This window comes from Podarcis melisellensis, assembly GCF_964234715.1.
Source record: "Podarcis melisellensis genome assembly, chromosome: 2".
Lineage (NCBI taxonomy): Eukaryota > Metazoa > Chordata > Lepidosauria > Squamata > Lacertidae > Podarcis > Podarcis melisellensis.
In genome coordinates, this window is record NC_138529.1 from 98,127,440 (window position 1) to 98,150,077 (window position 22,638).

The 22,638-nt window shown below is 43.9% G+C and overlaps 1 protein-coding gene across 13 annotated transcripts in view; it reads left to right on the forward strand.

Annotated features, from left to right (window-relative positions):
• MAGI1 (membrane associated guanylate kinase, WW and PDZ domain containing 1) overlaps positions 1-22,638 on the forward strand; it is a 479,839-nt gene that overhangs the window by 355,686 nt on the left and 101,515 nt on the right. For 10 of the 13 annotated variants that reach the window (XM_081901311.1, XM_081901312.1, XM_081901317.1 and 7 more), the window contains exons 3-7: positions 1,040-1,159; positions 13,404-13,610; positions 15,885-16,098; positions 18,622-18,704; positions 22,487-22,522. In XM_081901311.1, coding sequence (XP_081757437.1) covers positions 1,040-1,159; positions 13,404-13,610; positions 15,885-16,098; positions 18,622-18,704; positions 22,487-22,522 — 660 coding nt within the window. The remainder of the gene's footprint in view (positions 1-1,039; positions 1,160-13,403; positions 13,611-15,884; positions 16,099-18,621; positions 18,705-22,486; positions 22,523-22,638) is intronic. The other 3 variants (XM_081901316.1, XM_081901321.1, XM_081901315.1) reach the window with 2 other exon arrangements.

Below are 22,638 nucleotides of genomic sequence, written 5' to 3' on the forward strand. Positions count from 1 at the left end.
TGCACCCCTTCTTCCTCCCTAGAAAGACTCTCCTAAGGATGAGGGGTTCCTGCCGAATGGGGTGGCCTGGGGTGTCAAGAGGAAAGGGGAGAAATTATTTTTAAAAAATAAGGAGGAACGAGGAAGCACTTTCAGTGAGAAGCATCTCATCTTCCAGCCTCCCCTTCCATTTGTGTTCTTTCAGATCCAGCCCATTATTATCTAAGCCCATCTGAATTCATAATTCTTACAGAGTGTTTTAGCAGACCACCCTACGTTGATAGCAAAGGGCCTCTGCAACATTCAGATTTCAGCATCCCCAGAAAATTAAGAGCAATGGCTTCAAACAAGTAGAACTATTCAAATGCCTTAGAAAATTAGTCTGCAGTTTTGACAGATGTGTTGATGTAATGTAAACAAAGGCGGAGAAGGATGATAAAACGTTAGTAATTGTCATAAAAAGACAGATGGAAAATGTGGGGGTGGATGCCAATAAATATTTCATGCAAGTTCTGGGTTGTTGAGGAAAGCTTTGTGAAATCGAATAAAGCGAGTTTTCACCCAAGTTCCCCAATATGAGTTGACTCAGAGAGGATATCGGATTGGGGAGAATTTGCATGGTGCTTCCCTGCAAAGGCCAGAAATGGAGTCAGTTAAAATGTATCTTGCAGACACCTGGACCAGAGCCAGGGCCGGACCACCCATGAGGCAAGGTGAAGCAACTGCCTCAGGCAGTAGGATCCACAGGGACAACAGATCCAGCTTCCAAGAAATGCATCACCCGCTGCTGCAAGCTTATGCCATTTTTTTAAAAAAATGCAAATCTTTTAAGGCACTGCTAGACTGCACTGTGCTTGGTGTGGGATGGTTGTTGTTGCAGACACTCATGTATGGTGCTACTTTACTTTGTCTTTTCCCTTTGGTACGTGGCCTCTTTCCCCAGAAGATCGTGGTTCCATATCCCTCAGTAGTGTCTTGATGCGATGATACTTGTTTTGCCCTGATGGTGGTAAGGAAGCCTGAAAAGTCATTTTTGTTACCCTTTTTTGTCTCCCCTTAGGCACGACACGTCCTCCACGAGAAGGAGAAGTGCCTGGTGTGGACTATAACTTTCTGACTGTGCAGGAGTTTCTTGAGCTTGAAAAAAGCGGGACTCTTCTTGAAGTGGGAACCTATGAAGGTATGTCATAGTAATGTGGGCTCAATGAGATGCCCGTGATGAAGGACAGCTTCTAGAAATGCTTGAGGAACTTCTTTGGGAAACTTAGGGCCACCGCTTGCTTTTTATTATTGTAATGGCACCATTTCAATCCCAACCCCTTTAAAAGCTTTAAAACAGTGTTTTGAAAGGTAGGAATTAGCATGGCAATGCTGAGGATTGTATTGTATTGTATTTTTTAACTGTTCTTCATCAAAGATAGATCCCAGGGCAATTTCAAAACGTTACACAAAACAGAACCCAATTCACAACAATAATCAGATTAGGAAATTATTAAAAAGCAGCAATAAAAGAGGGGTGTTTCTATGCAAACAGCTGCAGTGCAACATGAGAATAATATTAAACCTAACAACAACAACAACAACAACAACAAATTCCCCTCAGGGCTGCATGAGCAAACACTTGTTATTAGGCATAAGAAGCCTAGAAGTGTAGGGACCATCCATAGTTCTAAGGAGAGGGAGATCCACATTCAGAGGGCCACTATAGAGAAGACTCTGTCTTATGTCACTGCAGCCATAATTGAGTATAGTGTCCCCCCACCCCACCCCACCCCATTTCATGATCTAGATTGGCTAATTTGCAGGGTTGGGATGTGTTCCCTCAAATACTTAGACCCCAAGTTATTCAAGTCAAGCATGCCAGCATTAACACTTTGAATTGAGCCTTGTTACGTATAGGCAGGCAGCCCACAGAGATCCTGCAAATATGCCTGTGTGGGTTCATCAATAAGAGCTCTGGCAACTTTGACATTGAATCCCATCCAGATGCCTGCTGAAGACCTATTGCTTTCATTATTTATTTACTTATTTTGGGTTGCCTGGGCGGATGCTGCACTAACCACTTTGGATGTATTGGTTTGTTTATGGTGCTGCAGGCTGGTTTGACAACTCCTCCCTTTTAGACTGCAATCCTTTACACACTTACCTGGGAGAAAGTTCTGTAACATTTAGCGAAGCTTTCTTCTGGGTTGAGTTGAATGGGATTGCTTTTTGCTAGCCTGAATTAGCCAGTGTTTGAGCTTTTCTGACTATAAAGCAAATAGTTTTTCTTCTTCTTAAACTTAGGGAGGCTTCCTAGCTGAGATTTGGAGAAGTAATGACATTTGTCTTTTTAATCTACAGAAGGATGCGAAAATTACAGTAACAAATGCTGAATTATTGGCTGAGAATTGCGAATATACGGGTCCTAGTGACCTGCTTTTCTAGTTTGTTGTGAGGATGAAGAATTGTAAAGCAAATAATAATAATAATAATAACAACAACAACAACAACAACAACAATAACAATAATAACAATAATAACAATAATAATATAATTTATTTATATCCTGCCCATCTGGCTGGGTTTCCCCAGCCACTCTGGGCAGCTCCAGCAAAATACTAAAATACAATCATTCATCAAATATCAAAAACGTCCCTAAACATAGCTATTGATACAATTGTTACGACTTTAATGACTTACTCAGCAACTTGGCTTTTGACTGCAAGTTGGACATCTTTATTATTTTCAGGATTTTGTAATGGTGAGTAATAATATTAATAAACAGTAAGCATGTGTGTGTTTATGTGTGTAATGCCCTCTGGATGTTGTTGAACAACAAGTCCCATCGCCCCCAGCCAGTCAGGGATGATTGGAATTGTGGTTCGACAATATTCAGAAGCTACCATGTTGGCTGCTGATGTTCTAGAGGCAGGACAAGAAATGCATTTATAGATTTTTGTCAAGTCACTCAAGGCTTCTTTGTATCACAGCAAAGTACCACCCTGTCCAAGTTTATTTCGTTTAAGAGTATTTTAAGATGCTATGATTCATCCTCTGGGCATGAAGCATAGATTTGTCAAGGAGAGGGAGAAGTTATCTTTAATTACTTCTGTTGAAGTCTGTTCAAAATGTAATAAGGTGGCCTTTTAAAACAACAAGAAATCATACATTTTGAACAATGAAGATTTAGTTCTGTTCAGAAGCAATTAACAACTCAGTTGCCTTAGGAATATTAGTCAAGGGTTCCATTGTGTTTCAGAACCTCGTGCTCATTATTTTTTATTAATAAAATAATTCAGGCCTGAATTCCAAATTTATGAAACTTTGCAAATACTTGCAGACAACCCCTAAACCGACTCACTCCAGTTTTCATGTTTACACATGAAGCTGTATGCATAGGAGTGTTCAGTTGTGTGCTCTGAGTTTTTCCTGTTCTTTGCAAATAATGGAGGAGCCCTCAGATAGTTTATTGTTTATTTTTATTTTATTTACTGTTTAAAAGATTTTTTAGGCTCACTCGTTCGTCAGTTAGATGCCATGGTGGTGTACAAAGCAAGGCCAAAAACACAACTATAAAATATAACTGTTGAAATACAGTCAAAGTAGTGAAGCAGTAAACCACCGTCAGAGACTACACAACTGAGATACAGCTGTTATGATACAGTTATGGTATCATAACAAAGAAGGCTTGCTCTTTCATTGAAACATAGCATGTAGAAGCTTTCTCTGACAGAGCTTAGGACACAGACAGGCTGCTATCAGGAGAGACACTCCGCGACGTGGGCCATTGAGGGTTTTAATAGTTGAAAAGTACAATTGGGGGAAAAGAGGGGGGAGGGAGAGAGGGAAGAACAGAGATGGGGGGCTGTTCTTTCATTTTATTGCCTAGTGGGGTTGTGTCAGCATCATGTGGATAGGTCCTTTGTTTATATATGCACAATCAAATTGAATAATTTCCACATAAATCATAATCAGATCTAAAATAAACATACAAAAATTAATATCAATAACAGCAACAGCCCGTCCCCAATAACCCCCACCCTAAAAAAACCCAACAATACCCCAGCCCAATAGCTGAGCCTTTGTAGGTGAATTGATAGGACCCCACCCTCCCAGGCTAGGTGGAAAAGTCCTGCAGGCCAGGGAGCAGGTCTTCCAGGACTCAGAACCAAGATGGAACAGATTAGGTGGTTGTAGATGTGGCATATATTGCATGGCGAGGCCCCAAGCCCCACCCCATAACTAAGATAATGATACACACGGGCACCAATATTTTGGGTTAATGGGATAATTAAGGCCACGACTTTATTGGTTACAGATGTGAGCAGTATTGGCTTAGGCATTGGAACTGAACCAACTATATCTGACTCCTGCCCACCATGCAGGTACTCTCATAAGGGTCAACCACCAGTAGGGGGAGCTCTGTTGATGTGCATCAACTGTGAGCTCCCCCAGGATCACCGATAGGGTCGTGGCATGGCCCTAGCCCATACCCGGACTTCGGACAGGATCCACACCCCCAGATCCCTTTAACGGAATACCCTTAAAGAGGAGGGGCAGGTGAAGGCCACAACCTCCCCTCCCATAAACCAGGTTTACCAATGCCTAACCGCCAAACCTTACAAAGTTGTGACGATTGCTGCAAGGCAGGCAAAAACCATGTGGCTGGTGCCAATTTGCCAAGTGGGAAAATTCCTACCTGGCCCCCGTACCAGGCGACCAACTGTAGTCCATAGCAAGGCCAAGATGGCGAACGCACGAAAATATGGCCGGAGGGCAGGAGATCCGACGCAGGAGGAGAAAAGGAGACTGAGCCCCGGCCGCACAGATGTTTAAATCAGGTGAGCCACGCCCCCGGTCAACCAGTTTGGTTGGCCGCGGTTCGTGACGCGGCTGGGACTCCCAATGACGCCCCTGCTGTACACAGAGAGTGCTCATGGCCAACCTGCAATTCCGCCCCCCTGGGAAGGTGAGCGGTTTTGTCAGGAGCAGAGCAATTAGTTTCAATTCATAGAAAAGATGTACTTACGAATGTTTCTATACAACAGATCAGCTCAGTACAGTAGTACCTCAGGTTACATACGTTTTAGGTTACAGACTCCACTAACCCAGAAATAGTACCTTGGGTTAAGAACAGACCTCCAGAACGAATTAAGTTCTTAACCCGAGGTACCACTGTAATCCGAATGGCCCTTTAACCCCATTAGATCACCAAGATCTAATTGCAGTGGAATATTTTATTTTCTCCTTATGCTTATGCTCTTTTAAAACTTTTTTAGGCAATGCCAGTGTGGTGTAGTGGTTAAGAGGGGTGGACTCATAATCTGGTGAACTGGGTTCACGTCCCCGCTCCTCCACATGCAGCTGCTGCGTGACCTTGGGCTCGTCACACTTCTCTGAAATCTCTCAGCCTCACTCACCTCACAGAGTGTTTGTTGTGGGGGGAGGAAGGGAAAAGGAGATTTTTAGCCACTTTGAGACTCCCTAGGGTAGTGATAAAGTGGGATATCAAATCCAAACTCTTCTTTTTCTTGATAGTTTTCTTTTTGAAATAACATCAGTGTTGTGTAAGTTCTACTTTTAAAAGGTGTTGGTGATTATTATTTCTTTGGTCTTTATTACTTTCCAACACGATGCAATTTGTCCTTGACAAGGGTTGGCAGTGGCCTTTTAATTTCCGAAAGTTGAAGTTATGATGAATGCATTGTTGAGATTTCATTTTGTCCACTGAAGGCCACTCATTCCACCCGCCGTGAGAAAGGAGCTATTATGATTCTGCGTTGTTAGAAAGCTGAATGCTGCTCACTGCAGCACTGTTATTTGGGCTATAATTTAATGGTCTGTGGATTCCTGAGATAATATTTGGGGAACTAAGGTAACTTGGCCTTATCCAAAGCAGCCTAAAGGGTAACAATAAATGTGGATCTGTGTAAAAGGCGTCAAAGGGTAAATTGTGAAATCTAATCCACTCACTAACTTTTGATAAATTACAGTCCTGAAACACAGCAACCAATCAAACAGATGGTAAACAATTTTCTACTCCATCAAAACCTTACAAATTATCTTTGGTTGGAACCAAACGTTATCAAAGACTTGAGTGGAGTTTTCCCCACCCCGGCAGTTAACTGATTGTCCTTTGCAGTGTAGAGAAAATGTTGATGTGATGATGCCACATCACTTACTATGTTTCTATATACATTGGACCCAGAGTGCCTGGGGCCCACCCAGTTAGATGGGCAGGTTGCAAATAATAACATTAATTTGTGGTCCCTCCTATGATGCCTGTATTAATGGTTCTACACACCTGCTCATCAAATGTTTCTGAATTGCTATCCAGGCATTGAAGAAGGAAGGGGCACATGTCCGGTGTCCATTTGGTCCATTGTAGCACAGGGGAATCTGTCGGCTTCCAGAAGTTTCCGGACTCCAGCTTCCATCATTCTTGCCCATTGGGTGATATTGGTTGGGGCTGGAGGGAACTTGTGAGTCTTAGCAATGCCTGGAAGCTCATAGACTCCTGATCCTGGACACAGTATTAAATCCCTGGTCTAGTGGTACGTGTGAACCACCCCATGTGTGTCCTATGCTATGGTCTCCTCTGTTGTCGCTTGAATCTAGTTCAACTTTGGCTGGATGCATATGGCTAGAAACTGCTGTGCAAATGGTCAGATGTAAGCTGTTGTGGGTCTGTTTTTTGTTGCTCTTGGTTGAAGAAACTCAGTCAAGCAAGCTTGTCCCTGACATACTTTGGGAACCGCTGTATTACGGTATGAATCATGGGTGCGGACTTCCCAGTAGAGTCGCTACAATGTGCATCTGGAAGAGAAGAGGTGTGCAAAGGCTGGAGAAAGAAATATCAGTGGAGGGAGTCCTATTTGCCATGAAACAAACACCCCTCTGTAGCCTGGAACTTGAGTGTGCGGAATGCCACTCATTGATTGTTCTGGGCAGCCTACAGTGAGAGACTAGGATGAGGCCAAGGGGTTCAGGGGATTCTCTTTGTCGAGAGAGATTTTGGGGTGACTTGCGGGTTTCTTTGGGCTCTGGCTGAGAACCAGGGTGCGTGGGCTGAGTCCTGAGGCAGAGCCAGGAGCATGAGAGGAGGTGCCTCGGAAGGCACATTAGATCTTCTCTTACTGATAAAAGGTAAAGGTACCCCTGCCCGTACGGGCCAGTCTTGACAGACTCTGGGGTTGTGCGCCCATCTCACTTAAGAGGCCAGGGGCCAGCGCTGTCCGGAGACACTTCCGGGTCACGTGGCCAGCGTGACATCGCTGCTCTGGCGAGCCAGAGCCGCACACGGAAACGCCGTTTACCTTCCCGCTGGTAAGCGGTCCCTATTTATCTACTTGCACCCGGAGGTGCTTTCGAACTGCTAGGTTGGCAGGCGCTGGGACCGAGCAGCGGGAGCACACCCTGCCGCAGGGATTCGAACCGCCGACCTTTCGATCAGCAAGTCCTAGGCGCTGAGGCTTTAACCCACAGCACCACCTGTGTCCCTCTCTTACTGATACCTGTATATATTTATTAGCATTGCATAGATTTGCATTGAGGCTTCATATTTGTCTTTATAGACTCATCCCACACCACTTAGATCCATTTTATATGTCAGGTGCTACAGGTATATAAATGACCTAACACACACACACACACACACACACACACACACACACATATATATATATATAAAATCAAAGGCATTTTAACTTTATCACTAAATTGTGGGAGATTGATATCCGATAGATGCAGAATGGGCTCTAACTATTAGGTGCTTCTGTCAACAATTAAAAACTTACTTTGTTACCTGAACTTTTTCTGACCATATCAGTTCTTGGCATTTCTGGCTAATAGAAGTCATACTGTTTTATTTCTATATTGTATTTTCATGTTGCGAACTGCTTTCAGAGCTACTGATGAAGGGCAGCGGTCCATACATGTAATTTATTATTATAAATGACAATAATAATATTTCTGCTTTATTAATATGGTTTTTGTGTTATGTTTTCTTATATGCTGCCTGTTGTATTATTCTGTAAACTTGCCTTAGTATTTCTGTGAAATAAAAGGTGGCGTCCAAACGATTTTAATAAATTTGTTTAAATAAATAAAATCACTTTTGCATCCACAGTGAAATGCAAATACATGTGCAAACCAAGACGATGATTAGATATTGATTGGGCATTTTTATTGGGTTCCCCCCTCCAAGTACAGTGGTACCTTGGGTTAAGAACTTAATTCGTTCCGGAGGTCCGTTCTTAACCTGAAACTGTTCTTAACCTGAGGCACCACTTTAGCTAATGGGGACTCCCGCTACCGCTGCGCTGCTGCTGCATGATTTCTGTTCTCATCCTGAGGTAAAGTTCTTAACCCGAGGTACTACTTCTGGGTTAGCGGAGTTTTTAACCTGAAGTGTTTGTAACCCGAGGTGTTTGTAACCCGAGGTATCACTGTAGTGCTGTGTTTCCTTGAATGCCTTTTCTCTCCTCCCCCTTCCTTCCCCTTGCTCTTTTCTTAGCTTTGAATGAGTAGGTCTCCAGACGGCAGGTTGATTTGTTCTACATGCGCTTTGCTTTGACTGTTCTCCTTATTTGCAGTGGGTGTGTTGTGCTAAATCATAGGGTGGTACTTGTGCTTCTTAAGTGGTTGACTGAGGCAATTTACATTATTAGGAGGTGAAAAGAACAAATGGGATACAATGGAGGAGGCTTTGGAATCAGGATAGCATTCCCATCAACATTCATCGCATACAACAGGCCTCTGGATCAGCTCAGCATTTTAGCTGCCGGATAGTCAAAGTCAGCAAAATAGGAATGTTTCATTTATGAGTGATAGAATTGCCCCCTAGCCAGTTTTAATCTGTCCTTGCATCCAGGGGCCATTTAAAGGTAAAGGTAAAGGTAAAGGGACCCCTGCCCGTACGGGCCAGTCTTGACAGACTCTGGGGTTGTGCGCCCATCTCACTTAAGAGGCCAGGGGCTAGCGCTGTCCTGAGACACTTCCGGGTCACGTGGCCAGCATGACAAAGCTGCATCTGGCGAGCCAGCGCAGCACACGGAAACGCCGTTTACCTTCCCGCTAGTAAGCGGTCCCTATTTATCTACTTGCACCTGGGGGTGCTTTCAAACTGCTAGGTTGGCAGGCGCTGGGACCGAGCAACGGGAGCGCACCCCGCCGCGGGGATTCGAACCACGACCTTTCGATCGGCAAGCCCTAGGCGCTGAGGCTTTAACCCACAGCGCCACCCGCGTCCCATAGGGGCCATTTACCTTTACCTTTTTACATTTCCATGCCATTTTAATTTTACGTATTTATTGCTTTCCCCTCCTCCCCATAAGCTTCCATTTTATTTCCCCACCGCCCTCCTGTAAAAATGAATACCTGAAAAGGGATGAAAACCTGAAAAGGAGATAGCCTTTAACAGTGGATGAAGCATGATAACTATTCCACCAGTTAGATGATTATCGAGAAAAAAGAAACAGAATAGACTGCCTCCGAGAAGGTTATCAAGGCTTTGCTGTGTATTTCTGCTTGCAGTCGGTGACATATACACACGGCAGTGAAACATTTGGCATCTGTTTTGACATTTGTGTCTCCACCTTGTTAGAAAACCAAACTTAACCTTTAATTACTGCTGCTGACTGAAGCCAGGTTAACTTTGTCCCCCCTTTTGAAAGGGAAGCATACCGCTTATGCTCTTACGCTCTGGTTGGATCCTCTTCTAATTTTCCGTGATGTTGAATTAAAATGCAAAAGGTGATTCTGACATTCCTATAAAGGCTATGGGGTTACAGGTTGCAGAACTTCAGTGACCAAAATGGAACCCAGAACCGAACAGCAGCAGCAACAACAACAACAACATGTTTAACTGCAAATCTAGCAGTAGGAATTTGTGGAGTAAGCTAGGAATCTTGTGTTGGGAGTATTCTAAATTTCATTTGTTCAACCGAGCCCAGGAATGGGAATCGGGATGTAGACATCCCAACTTCTTGTTACCATTGCATGCATACCATTTTGAAAACTTGTTTTGAAATTTGAACAATGAGTGCAGTGGAGGGTACAGTGGAGAGGAAATCTACTGTGGAAAACTCACTGCTTTGGGTACCAACCCTTTTGTTGGCTACAGCTTCAGAGTCCAGTTGAAACATAATGGGAGCTGAGCTAGAGCAGCACTAGAAGGATTATGCCATTTTAGGAGAAGCCTGCTTGGAGATTTTTTTTTCAACCGGCTTGTCAGCCTCAGTCTCCTCTATAAAACAGAGCAAAGAAAAGAAAAGAAAAGATCAATGAAGTGTTTGTTCTTCCCTCTCTCCTTCCTTCCTTCCTTCCTTCCTTCCTTCCTTCCTTCCTTCCTTCCTTCCCTCCTTCCCTCCTTCCCTCCTTCCCTCCTTCCCTCCTTCCCTCTCCCCACCCCCTGCTTTTTCTGGCTTTATATAGAGCACAGAAATACCTTCTCTTAATAAAAAGTGGGTCTGCTGTACCTTCCTTATTTCCATTAAGGCTTTTAGTAGAATAAGTTGTTTCCTTTCTATCAATAATGCATGTATGTGCATTCAAGATTTAAAATGAAGGATGAGTTAAAGGTGCTGCTCCTCCTGTGGAGATGAAAACTTTATGCTTCATTACAGAGATTTGAATGGGGCGCATTGAGATTTGGAACCGTCCTTTAAAAGCAGATTGGGGCCGTTGCCCCACAACCACCTCCACCCCACGGAAACTTGGAAATAAACTTCCTCCCATGGCCCGAGCCTGGAATTCTCAATTTCTCTAAGATGTTAGAGCCAATGTGGTGTGGAACTGAGAAGAGTGTTGGCCTGGGGCCTGGGTTCAAACTCTGCTAGGCCATAACTCTCAAACACTATATCTTACTTAGCCTGGCCGAGTTCAGATGGTGGTTGTGAGAGTAAACTTTATGTCGTCCTAAGCTCATTATAGAAAGGAAAGAAGAAAAATGTAATAAGAACAATGTGTTTGCTGTTGTTAAAAACACACACCTTATTAATACTCCCTAACATTTTCAGAACACTGTGAATATATTAAAGCATAAGACAGTCCCTGTTTGCAGGCTCACAAACTAGTGGACACGATACACAAGGAAAAAGGAATGGGAAGAGAAGAGGAAAGAATGCACCAGATATAATCCATCTTTGTGCTGCTGGTTTTTCAACATATGTGGCAAAATGAAGCATTCTATCCCAGACTGGACTCGTTTCATATGTGAAAATTATCCGGAGCTGATAGCTTGATTTTGACTTAGTTACGCAACTAAGAGGTTAATTCAGAGCTGAAGCACAGCAGCACCATGCAACATTGTGCAGTAGATCTTGTTCACCTAAAGCACTAGCAGCAGTAAAATCAGGCAATATTACAAATCCTCGCCCGTATCAGGATATCCCCTTACTCTGTGATTTTAGTAAGTCTTGGATCTGCTAAAGGGCTTTATTGAGACAACTGTAGTTCTTCCAAACAACAAACCTCTGCTTGTACAGTAGATATTTCTAATAACTTTTAAACCTGACTCTTTAACTCCTCTGTGCTGTTTGTATTAACCTTTGGTCCAGGGTTCAGTGAAGGTATGTACAGGGAAATCAGGTTTGTACCCATTCCCCTCACATCTTCAACTGAACTTGAATTTTGTACGTAGGTGGATAGGAATCCTGCAAAAAGATTGAACCCCCACTCCACCTCTGACCTCATGCTATCTCACATGAGTTTCATTTCTTTCCTTTTGGGGGGAAACTGCGGCACAGTATCACATCTTCACCAATGTTAACCCTTGTTAGCTTTAAACAAGAGAGTGTGTGGCCAAAGTGTGTGAGCAGACACTGGTTTGCTTACATGCTGTATATATAAAGCACACCTCTCTTCCTCTCCACCAAAGAATCCTGGGAACTGCAGTTTGTTAAAGGTGCTGAGAGTTATAGCTCTGTGAGGGTTAAACTACATTTCCCAGGATTCTTTGCGGCGGGGAGGAACATACTTTAAAGGCACAGTGTGAATACAGCCTGAGACTGTGATGAGGGTCAGAAAGTAAAACAATATGGAACTGGGATTTTACATATGGATACGCTCCGAGTTCCACCCAACATTGTGTGTGGGGGGGGGGGACACAGACCTCATTGTGCACACATGATGTCACACGTGTGACACACACATGTAACATGACATGTCTTTGGAGGAGGCTGCAAAGCCTTGTCTCTCTGCCCATCCCTGTTCCCTGAAGGATCTAAGGCAGGCACCCCCAACCTGTGGCCCTCCAGATGTTTTGGCCTACAACTCCCATGATCCCTAGCTAACAGAACCAGTGGTCAGGGATGATGGGAATTGTAGTCCAAAACATCTGGAGGGCCGAAGGTTGGGGATGCCTGATCTAAGGGCACATCCACACCCTGCATTGAAAGCATTCTTACTTCACTTTAATAGTCATGGCTTCCCCCAAAGAATCCTGTTGTTTGTTAAGGCCCCCCACTCCCCACCCTCACAGAGTTACAGTTCCCAGAGTGGCTTGACCATCTTCCCACAGTGGTTCAATCCCTCTTCCCAGGGACCTGTGGAAATTGTAGGTCCAATGGTGGCCTAGGTTTAAGGATTGGCACCTCGTATGCTTGACTCCCCTGTAAACCTGCTCTGATGTAGGTTTTGTTTGCAGTGTCCAAGTAATTGTGTGTGTGTGTGTGTGTGTGTAGCACGCACGTCCAGTGGGTGTGCCTCCAAAAATGTGTGTATCGGATGCCTTTTGTCCCTATTCTCCCTGACCTAGCCAAGCCAAAAGCCTCCCTTAGCAAAGCAGATACCACGTGTTGCCATTCCCCTTTTCTTTTGGCAAATTTTTCCCTTTATTTGGACAGCGCTTTATTTTAAAAAATAAAAAAATGTTTAACTGCTACCCATTGAGGATGCCTATTAAAGCAGGTCGTGCTAGTCTTGTATTGCCTTTCTGGATGATGTTAAGAACTGAGTTTATTTTATTTATTTCATGCAGGGCTCACTCTCAATCTGGCACAGCATTATGTGGGTGCTTCCGTCTCTGTGTGTGTGTGTTTCAAAGCTACTAATTGAAATTCAAATGTAATGAGATGAAGGCCTCCCCCCCCCCCGGCCGCCCCCAATTCACCACAGTCTTCTTTTGTTTTAGTCCTTGTACGCCTGGTGCACCTCAAAAAGACAGGCTTTGGTTCTTTGGTTTTAAAATTCAAACATGAATAAGTTTCACGAAGGTAAAACAGCCAACATCTTTTGAATGCTTTTTCTTTCAGTTGGTGGGCAGGGAGGGGGGAGGGAACAATATTTGTTCCTGTTAGCTAAGAACGAGAAATGGCTTTGATTATGTTGGGTGGAGCTGAGGAGGGGAGTGGTGGTGGTGGGAGAGAAAAGAGAGAAGAAATATTTAATGACACGAAATCTGCAAAAGCAAACAAACACGCAAATGTCTTTCTGTTGCCTAGGTAACTACTATGGAACACCCAAGCCTCCCAGCCAACCCCTCAGTGGGAAAGTGAATAATACTGATGCTTTGCAAAACCTCCAGTCCGGCTCCAAGCAGTCGACCCCCAAGCGAACCAAGTCTTACAATGATATGCAAAATGCTGGCATAGTGCATACGGAGAATGAAGAGGAAGATGATGTCCCTGAAATGAACAGTAGCTTTACAGGTAAATTATTTGCTTGCCTTTGTATAAGAAGGAGGTGACCAATGGGCGGGGGTGGGGGAAGGAATTGGGATGTGTAAATTGGTGGTGCTTCTCAAGAAAATTCCTGCGCATACATATTCACAAAATCTTTAGTATCTGAGGGATGCACAGCTCACCGTTTACTTCTTTCCCCCTTCCCCTCAACAAAAATCTGTAGTTATTACTGTTAGGAATTTTCCTATGTTAACAATATGAATGAGTTAGCAGAACCCATTTCTTTGACTTCATAGTTAAGGCTCTGAACCGCAGCTTTTGGCAGAGCATGTGAAAAGAACTTCGGGTAGCTGCCTGTGTGATCTCTTGACTTTTCAGTTATCAGATAGGCTAAAAATAACAATCGGAAGTTGGCACCTAGCTGAAACGGCTATGTTTTTCTCATCCCCGCTAGTATATTCCTTTATCAGCTGAGGAACCTGTTGCAAGAATCAGCTGACTTCAGATCCGTTACTTTGAGAGTTAGATGTTAAAAATATCCTGCCATTGATTAAATAAAGGGCAAAATATTTAGGAGATCTGCAGGGTCTTATGATCCTAAGCACACGTCTTTGGAAACGAGTACCACAGAAAGCTGTGGGATGTCTGAGTGAACGTGGTTTGAACCAGAATGTATGTTTAATTGATTGAGGTCACATTAAATAGGACTTCAATTTTCATTTGGCATTTTATGCGGCTGCAATCACGTAAGAGCTGTTTGACACCTATGGATGTGGTGGCCTCTCCTTCCTTGAAGGGTTTTAAGCAGAAGTTGGGTGGCTGTGTGTCGTGTATGTTTTAGTTGAGATTCCTGCATTTCAGGAGGTGGGACTAGATGACCCTCAGGGTCCCTTCCAACACAACAGTCCTATGATTCTATTATTCTAGTGCAGTAGCAGCAAGACTGGAGGAGGAGTGCAGTGGCCCTGGTCTTCATTTTGGGAACTTGCACCTTTGCTTGTTTGCAAGAAGCAACTTTGCCATAGGTTGCATTCGGATGTAATAGTAAACCACTGTTTAGCATTATGATAATGAGCCTAGTCCCTTCCTCGGTTGATGTGTCCCCCCATCTTTCCTCTAGCACAGGGGTCAGCAAACTTTTTCAGCAGGGGGCCAGTCCACTGTCCCTAAGACCTTGTGGGGGGCCGGACAGTATTTTTTTTTGGGGGGGGGATGAACGAATTCCTATGACCCACAAATAACCCAGAGATGCATTTTAAATAAAAGGACACATTCTACTCATGTAAAAACATGCTGATTCCCGGACTGTCTGTGAGCCAGATTTAGAAGGCAATTGGGCTGGATCCGGGCCCCCGGGCCTTAGTTTGCCTACCCATGCTCAGTGGCGTAGCGTGGGTTGTCAGCACCTGGGGCAAGGCAAGTAATTTGCGCCCCGTAACCCTAACCCCCAGATGTTGTGCCCGGTGCGGCCGGCCCCCCCCCTGCACCCCCCACGCTATGCCACTGCCCATGCTGTAGAACAATTAAATGTGTATCGCATCTGCGGGTTGGTCAAGTAGCCCTGGGTGCTAGTCAGTCGGATGTACGGTATTAAAACCCGATCTTTCCAATGTGACATGCTTCCATTTCTAACCTTTTGCAAAATTCCTGTATGGTTTGTAGCAACCCAGTAAGAAATATGGATTAAAATAAATAAAACAGACAAGGGTGAAAACAACAGGACAAGACAGGCATATAGTTACAAACTATACAGTAATTACCGTATATACTCAAGTACAAGCTGACTTTTCCATCACATTTTTTATGCCGAAAAAGCCCCCCTCGGCTTATACTTGAGTGAGGGTCCTTTCAGACTGCTCCTTCCTCCTCCTCCGCCTTTGCCGCTAGTGGCGGCGGCGGCAGAGGAACCAGCAGCCTGAAAGCAGCCCTTTTGGGCTGCTTGTTCTTCCTACGCCGCTGCCCCCCCCCCCCCAGTTTGTGGTGTGGTGAACCGGCTTATACTCGAGTCAATAAGATTTCCCAGTTTTTTGTGGCAAAATTAGGTGCCTCGGCTTATACTCGAGTCGGCTTATACTCCAGTATATACGGCATGTGCCTCCATTTCTGAATGATCTAATAGTCTTTGTTACTCACTGGTTACTTAAGAAACAGCCCCAGCTTGGTGGATCCAGCTTGCATGTGTGTTTTTTTACGAAGTGTCTCAAACAATTATGGAAGCAAGCAGGGTGAAAATAGTAATGTACCATTGACTAATGATCACTATGTCTAATTCTCTCTGTGTGTGTGTGTGTCCTTCTGCAGCAGACTCTGGTGAACAAGACGAGCACAATACACACAGCACAAGAGATTCGGCTCCCCCATCTGTGAATAATAGCAGCATCACCACTGCTCCCACCACGGAACCTTCTCAGAAGCTCCCTCAATACCTACCTCCTTGTGCAGAGGAAAACTTGGGTCCTCTGCCTGAAAACTGGGAGATGGCCTATACAGAAAATGGAGAAGTCTACTTTATAGAGTAAAGAGATCATTTTCTTGTGTGTTCTTTGAACTTGCAGATAAACGAGAGAAGGGTTGAACCGTTGCACCATTTTTGAGGCCGAACTAGGCACAGCGCAGGCAGTCTTTGGGGCTTTCTTCTACTGGCTGGTGGTAGTGCTGGAAGTGGCAAGGAGTTAGGCAAAGGATGGCTAATGGCTGCCTTTCTCCTGGGGACGGCAGGTTTCCCTCACTTGCGGCTTAGAAGGGCATTGCACTGAATGCCATGCTACTAACCTCCACACATTGAACTGCAGTTTAACCGTAACTCATTCTTCGCGCTTATTCTGAAAACAAAAGCATAATTGTTGAGGAATTTATTTAGCAATTTTATTTTATTTTATTTGGCAATCAAACTGTTTTGCCAAACAAACCAAAAGCTAAGTGAGCCCCTGTTAAATTCTCCAGCAGGTCAAAGCATCAACAGTTTGGCGGTAGAGGGTAATGCATTGCGCTTCTCAAAAGTTAGTCATCATTTCCCTCAATAGCAGAGAAATCATAGTGTGGCAAGCTAAAAAGTTGGCTTCTCATTCATCACAGGGCCCAGAACCTTGTGAAGTTCTGCCACCGTTTGTCTTAGAAGCATCTAGTTTTCTCACTTCTGAAGGCTATCCAAATACTGTATAAAAATCCCTTTATCCCCTTGGGACATAAAATGTTTTGTACCTTGGCAGACCCCTTTTACTCCATTATTGTTAATTTGACTTGCTTGCTGGATTTCTATGCCCCGGTTTACCAGTTAGAGATTAATTGCCCTGGAGTGCACAAAAGAATTAAAACGGTTTTTGCCTTCTGTATTGCGAGGGTGGGTAAAGTAGTGTGTGAAACAGCGACCTTCCACTCCAGCTTTCATATCGCCAATAATCTATAGCAGGGATTGTAAAGCCCATCCTTTGAGAACGGGTCTCCTGTTTAGTAGTGAAGTCTTCAAAGGTACATGCCCCTCATAATTTCAGAGGAGGGTTAGGTTGTGTTGCAAACCCCCCTTGAGACTTGCGGAAGGAACTGTGCCATGCTATTTAAAGTGATACTGGAACAGGAATGCTATATAGTTCCCTGTTTGTCAGCGGGGGCCGTGTTTGAACCATCGAGGAAAGGAAAGGAGGTGAATGATGTATCCGCTGCAAGAATTAGAATGCCACTCCTTTAGATGCGTCAGAAAGGTGACCAGGCGGATTGGTGGGGGTAGGGCAGTGGCGTAGGAAGGGGTGTGTGGGCCGCCCCGAGTGTTATCACTGAGGGGGGTGACAAAATGGCAAAAATATATGGTGGTGGTTGTTTTTTTTTTAAAAAAAGGGCTCATGACACTTTTTTTGAAAAAAAAAATCCTCTACTCACCGCACCCCCCTTCCTACACCACTGGTAGCTAGGTGAGACGGGGGGCACTGGGCGCCACACCGTGGGGCCTGCAGGGTGCCTGAGCCACGTGTCTTTCCTGAGGGGGAGGCGGTGGGCGGACTGCCTGCAAGCTCCATGCTGCATCTACCCACTGCCTCAGCCGGCCTACAGCTGAGGGGGAGGCTGTGGAGAGGCTCCACGCAACGCGCCCTGCCTTGGCTCGCCCCACCCCCAGCTGCAGGACATATGCGCTGAATCGGGCACCTGAGCAGCTAGCCACGCCGCTGGGGTAGGTGGAGCAGGATCATTGAAGGGCCGTGTTTGCATCTGGCCTGTCATACAGTGCCATCCAGCTCAAAGGAGTGCCATGTGCACATTGCTAGCTCTGGTCCTGGCACTTTTCAATAACGCCTGATCAATGTAAAAGGCATTCCTTTAATCCGACCTGCGTCTTAGAGGTCGGATAGATCATGAGACTCTTAATCTCAGGGTTGTGGGTTTGAGTCCCACGTTGGGCAAAATATTCCTTCATTGCGGGGGGCGGGGGAGTGAACTGGTCCCTTCCAACTCTACAATTCTAACACGTCCCTCATCAATTTTCAAGTGGTCTGTAAGGGGAAAGATTTGCCCCAGATCATTTAGGAACACGGTGTATGAGGGGAGGTCCATCCAAATGGGCCCACCACCATTGCATCTTCAAATATCACAGTTTCCTTTTTCTCCAGTGTGAAAGCCAGTGTGGTGTAGTGGTTAAGAGCGGTAGTCTCGTAATCTGGGGAACCGGGTTCGCGTCCCCGCTCCTCCACATGCAGCCGCTGGGTGACCTTGCGCCAGTCACACTTCTTTGAAGTCTCTCAGCCCCACTCACCTCACAGAGTGTTCGTTGTGGGGGAGGAAGGGAAAGGAGAATGATAGCCGCTTTGAGACTCCTTAAAGGGAGTGAAAGGTGGGATATCAAATCCAAACTCTTCTTCTTCTTCCATGTATTTTCAAAGACTAGACTGGAAGTCATGTCTTAGAAAGTTTAATTTTTATGCTCCGTTCTAAATGAAAATGGATTTAGCTCAGATGAGTCAAAGTGGTGGCCACAGGCTATTTTTCTGTCACTGATACTTTATTTTTAACAAAGGTCTCTTTTCTTTCTTCTTTTCTTTTTGGTTTGCAGCCATAACACTAAAACGACGTCTTGGCTAGACCCACGGTGCCTGAACAAACAGCAAAAGCCTCTAGAAGAATGTGAAGATGATGGTAAGGGAGTAAACACTGAAATGAAATCTGGAAAACATTTTACCTAACTTAAGGTTGCAAAGGAATGAGTGGAACCGGATTCTCCTCTCAAAATCACACAGGTGGTTCAGTGGGGCCGAGATTTGTATCATAATGCAGGTGGGGATGCTAAACTATATCCTTGGTAGAGAGTTCCCTTGCTGGGTATGTGCTATGCGTACCAGAAGCATTTTTTAAATGGCAACATGCAGGACAGAATCTTCCGAAGTTCTAGGTGGCATAATTTTTGTATCCCCTCAGCTATAGAATTCTGGCCACTCTGAAGGCAGACTTAGCTACAATGGCATTAGCAGAAGAAGCATCCTCAGCAATTGTCCAGTTCAGCGAGTTCAGCTTGCTGATTTCCCTTGGAGGTTTTTAAGCAGAGGTTGGATGGCCATCTGTCATGGATGATTTAGCGGAGATTCCTGCATTGCAGGGGGTTGGACTAGATGACCCTTGGTGGTCCCTTCCAACTCTAAGATTCTATGATTTTCCCACTATAATTACCTTGCAGCTTTTCAGAGCTGGTTATTATTACTTTTTTAAAAGAAGCAGCAGCAGCAGCTAAAATCATAGCTACAATTCTCCTGCTTTGAAAATTACTCTTTGGTGAAGCCACTGAAAAAGAAGGGAAAAAGGAAAAGACAATTTAATTCCATCCTTATAGAATCCTACAATTAGTCTTAAGACACTGTATAATGCAGTGTATGGGATATTGCAGTTTCATCACTTCATTTTGATCCAATGGTCATTATTGCTTATCTTAGTGAAAATAAAAGGTGTGTATATATATACGTTACTCCATTTTTGCAGTGTTATTTCCCAGCAGTTATTGAAATAATAAATCAGATTTGATATTTGCACCCCTTGAGACCTTCAGGATGCCAGCCAGTTTCCAACTCAAGAGACCCGGCTACTTTAATTTAACTTGGGAGAAGAAAATGGGGTATGTAACAGCAATTTAAAAAACAACAGGTAGAAAGCTGAGAGGAGAGAAAATGAAAGGGGCAGCAACAAATGCCTGATTCTTAAGTTCATTTTGAAGCAAAATGAAACAAAATAGTTAAACGCCCTCAACTTAACTTGTAGGTGAAATTGCTATGCGTTAGGACCAAACTAGAGGTGATGGTGGCAGGCACAGTTATTCGTACACTTCCCCATTCACATATGAATCGGGCATTAAGGCAGCTCTGGGGCAAAAGTGACCTGGGAGAAGTAAGGTGAGGAAGGCTCAACTTCATGTCCCATTGGAGCTTAGAATTAGACCGCCACCTGAGGCAGTCGCCTCAACTTGCCTCATGGGTGGGCTGGCCCTGCTCTCAGCCGTATTTATACAGGCTTCTGAACAAGCAGAAATGATACTGCTACTCTCACATCTAGCCTGGCCCTTAGCTGATCAATGCATTAACAGTTGTTCTTCAGAAACTAGCAATCACAATTTTTTCGAATTTGTTTCCAAAATGGCTTTAAAAGAAGCATTTCCGTTATATGGAAATTTGTATTACACCAGCCAGTGTGTGGGAGGTGTCCCTCCAAATAATGCACTGCCCACATTGCCCTACACTAAGTAGTTTCTTTAATCCCAGCCTCTAGACCACATTTTTATGAGAAGCCTCAAGGCTGCAGCCCTGTACTCCCTTCCCTCGGAGCAAGTCCTGCTGAATTCAGTTGGACTTACCTCGGCATTGACGTCTCCTGTCCTCTTGCACAAATCGGCCATTCCCATTTCAAAACTAGGGTAACAAATAGGTGGTGAACCAGCAAATAGGCACAATTAATATATCCCAGTATTATAATTTTTAATGAGTAGACGTGTGATTGTACGGCAACTTCTTTATTCAGCAAATTTACTTTCTGCAGCCTATTGGGTAGCTAATGAATACATGCATCGGCAGGGGGTATAAATGTCAAAATACTTAACCGTTACTTTATTTTGATGTGCACCGTGATTTTCTTCTTTTTAAATTGTGGAGGATGTCCTGTGGAGCAAATGAAGGGAAATCCCTTTTTAAAATTATTATTATTCCCAACTTTGAGTATGGGAATGTGACCTCAGTGAAATAACACTGGTAACTTTGCATGGTTTACGCATATGAATATATAAAGATGTGATTATGCTTTATATTGAATCAGGCCCAGTAGTTCAGCCTTTGCAAATCTGGTGCCATGCTGATGTCTTGGACTGCAACCTATGCTGACTGGGGCTGATGAGAATTGTAGTCCAAAACATCTGCGGGGCAACAGGTTGGTGAATCCTGCAGTAGTTCAACTACTCCATTGTGGTCTCCTCTGACTGACCCTGGCTCTCACTGGTGTTTCCCAGTGATACTCCTTGAGATCTTTGAGCTAGATGTGCCAGCAATTTGCTCTGGGTTGTTACACATGAAAAAGTATGTTATTTGGGCCCTCCAACTTGGGCAAGTGTTTAAAAATTATGCAGGTCATTTTTACAGATATAACCATTAGAAAAATATATAAATGGACATGTTTTTTGGATGCATTCACTGTCTGTCATATGGCAGCTATCTATTACCAATTTTGAATTAATCTAACCACAAAATACAAATCTTTTTACGTTGACGTATCTCATGTTTGGAGAAATTCTGAGATTCTCTGGCTGACTTGTGCTAAACCGAATCCATTATTCTTTTATCAGTCATTTGCTTGCAAGTTTTATCATCTTTCATTTGCTGGCTGCAATTTTGTTTCTTGACAAAATGACATCCCCAGTCATTCATAACATTGTTAGCAGATGGAAATGGTATGCAATAAGTAAATGGATGATTAAATTACGCTTTATTTAATAGAAGCTCTCTGCAAGTGGTTGTCCCTTAATACAACCATAAAGTATAAAGTAGGACTTTATACTTGAGGCATGTAGTTTCTAGAGTAGGACCAAAGTCCAATATGCAGCAATCAACACGTATATTGAACTCTTGAAGCACACCTGAATAACCAGCTTAATATTATCCATTTATTTGGCTTTGAAAAGGTAGCTGGATGGGTTCACCAACCTATGAGCATGGGCCCTGAGCAGTCTCAATTCATTCTAAGGAGGTTCTGCTCTTCTTTAAGAACAAGCTGAACTGGACTGGGGTTTAGTTGTTAATTATTTTGGGACAAAAGAAGTAGTCATTTAAGTTAGATAATGTAATAGTTGAAGGTACACCAACTTTCCTTTTGAGGCTCCAATTCCTTGCATGTGCAAGGGCTCTGAGTTAAGCACTAGAGCTCTGCCTAGTCACAAGGACTTTCCAAATGGGATATGCAGGCAGAGTCATCTTAGACTTTTCACCATTCACAAAAATGAATGGGAAGCCCAAGTTCTAGATTTGGCAAATTAAACTGAGAAGACCAGACAGCCCCCATTGAGCCAGGGGGCAGGGGCGGGAGGAGAGCAGATCCATGTTATTAGCCTTTTGGAATGCCATATATATATATAACTTTTACACGGGAAGACACCCGAGGACACCAAAACCTGCATTCCTGTACCCGTGAAAATCTACGAAAGCAAATATATATATATATATATATATATATATATATATATATATATATATATATATATATATAGTATTATTCTCAGTGGCCACAGTGTCCCTCCTGACTAAGGTGTCGTGGCATATGGGTTTGGGCTAGGTTGGTACAAAACCTGGTGTTGGTTCTGCTGTATACTGGAAGGAATTTCTTGCTTGGTGCTGGTGTCTGAATTTTTCTTTTAATTTTTTCCTATCTCACTTACTGCTCTTCCTTTGGAGAAGAAGGGGTACACACGGAGGAACTGGACAGTGAACTAGGTAAATCATCCATCTCTCATTTTTGCACCGTTGGTTGGACTGCACCGTTAACTGCTTTAACATCCTTTTCTTTGTATCACTTTTTTCTTCTTTTAATTTCAAGCAAGATCTAACAT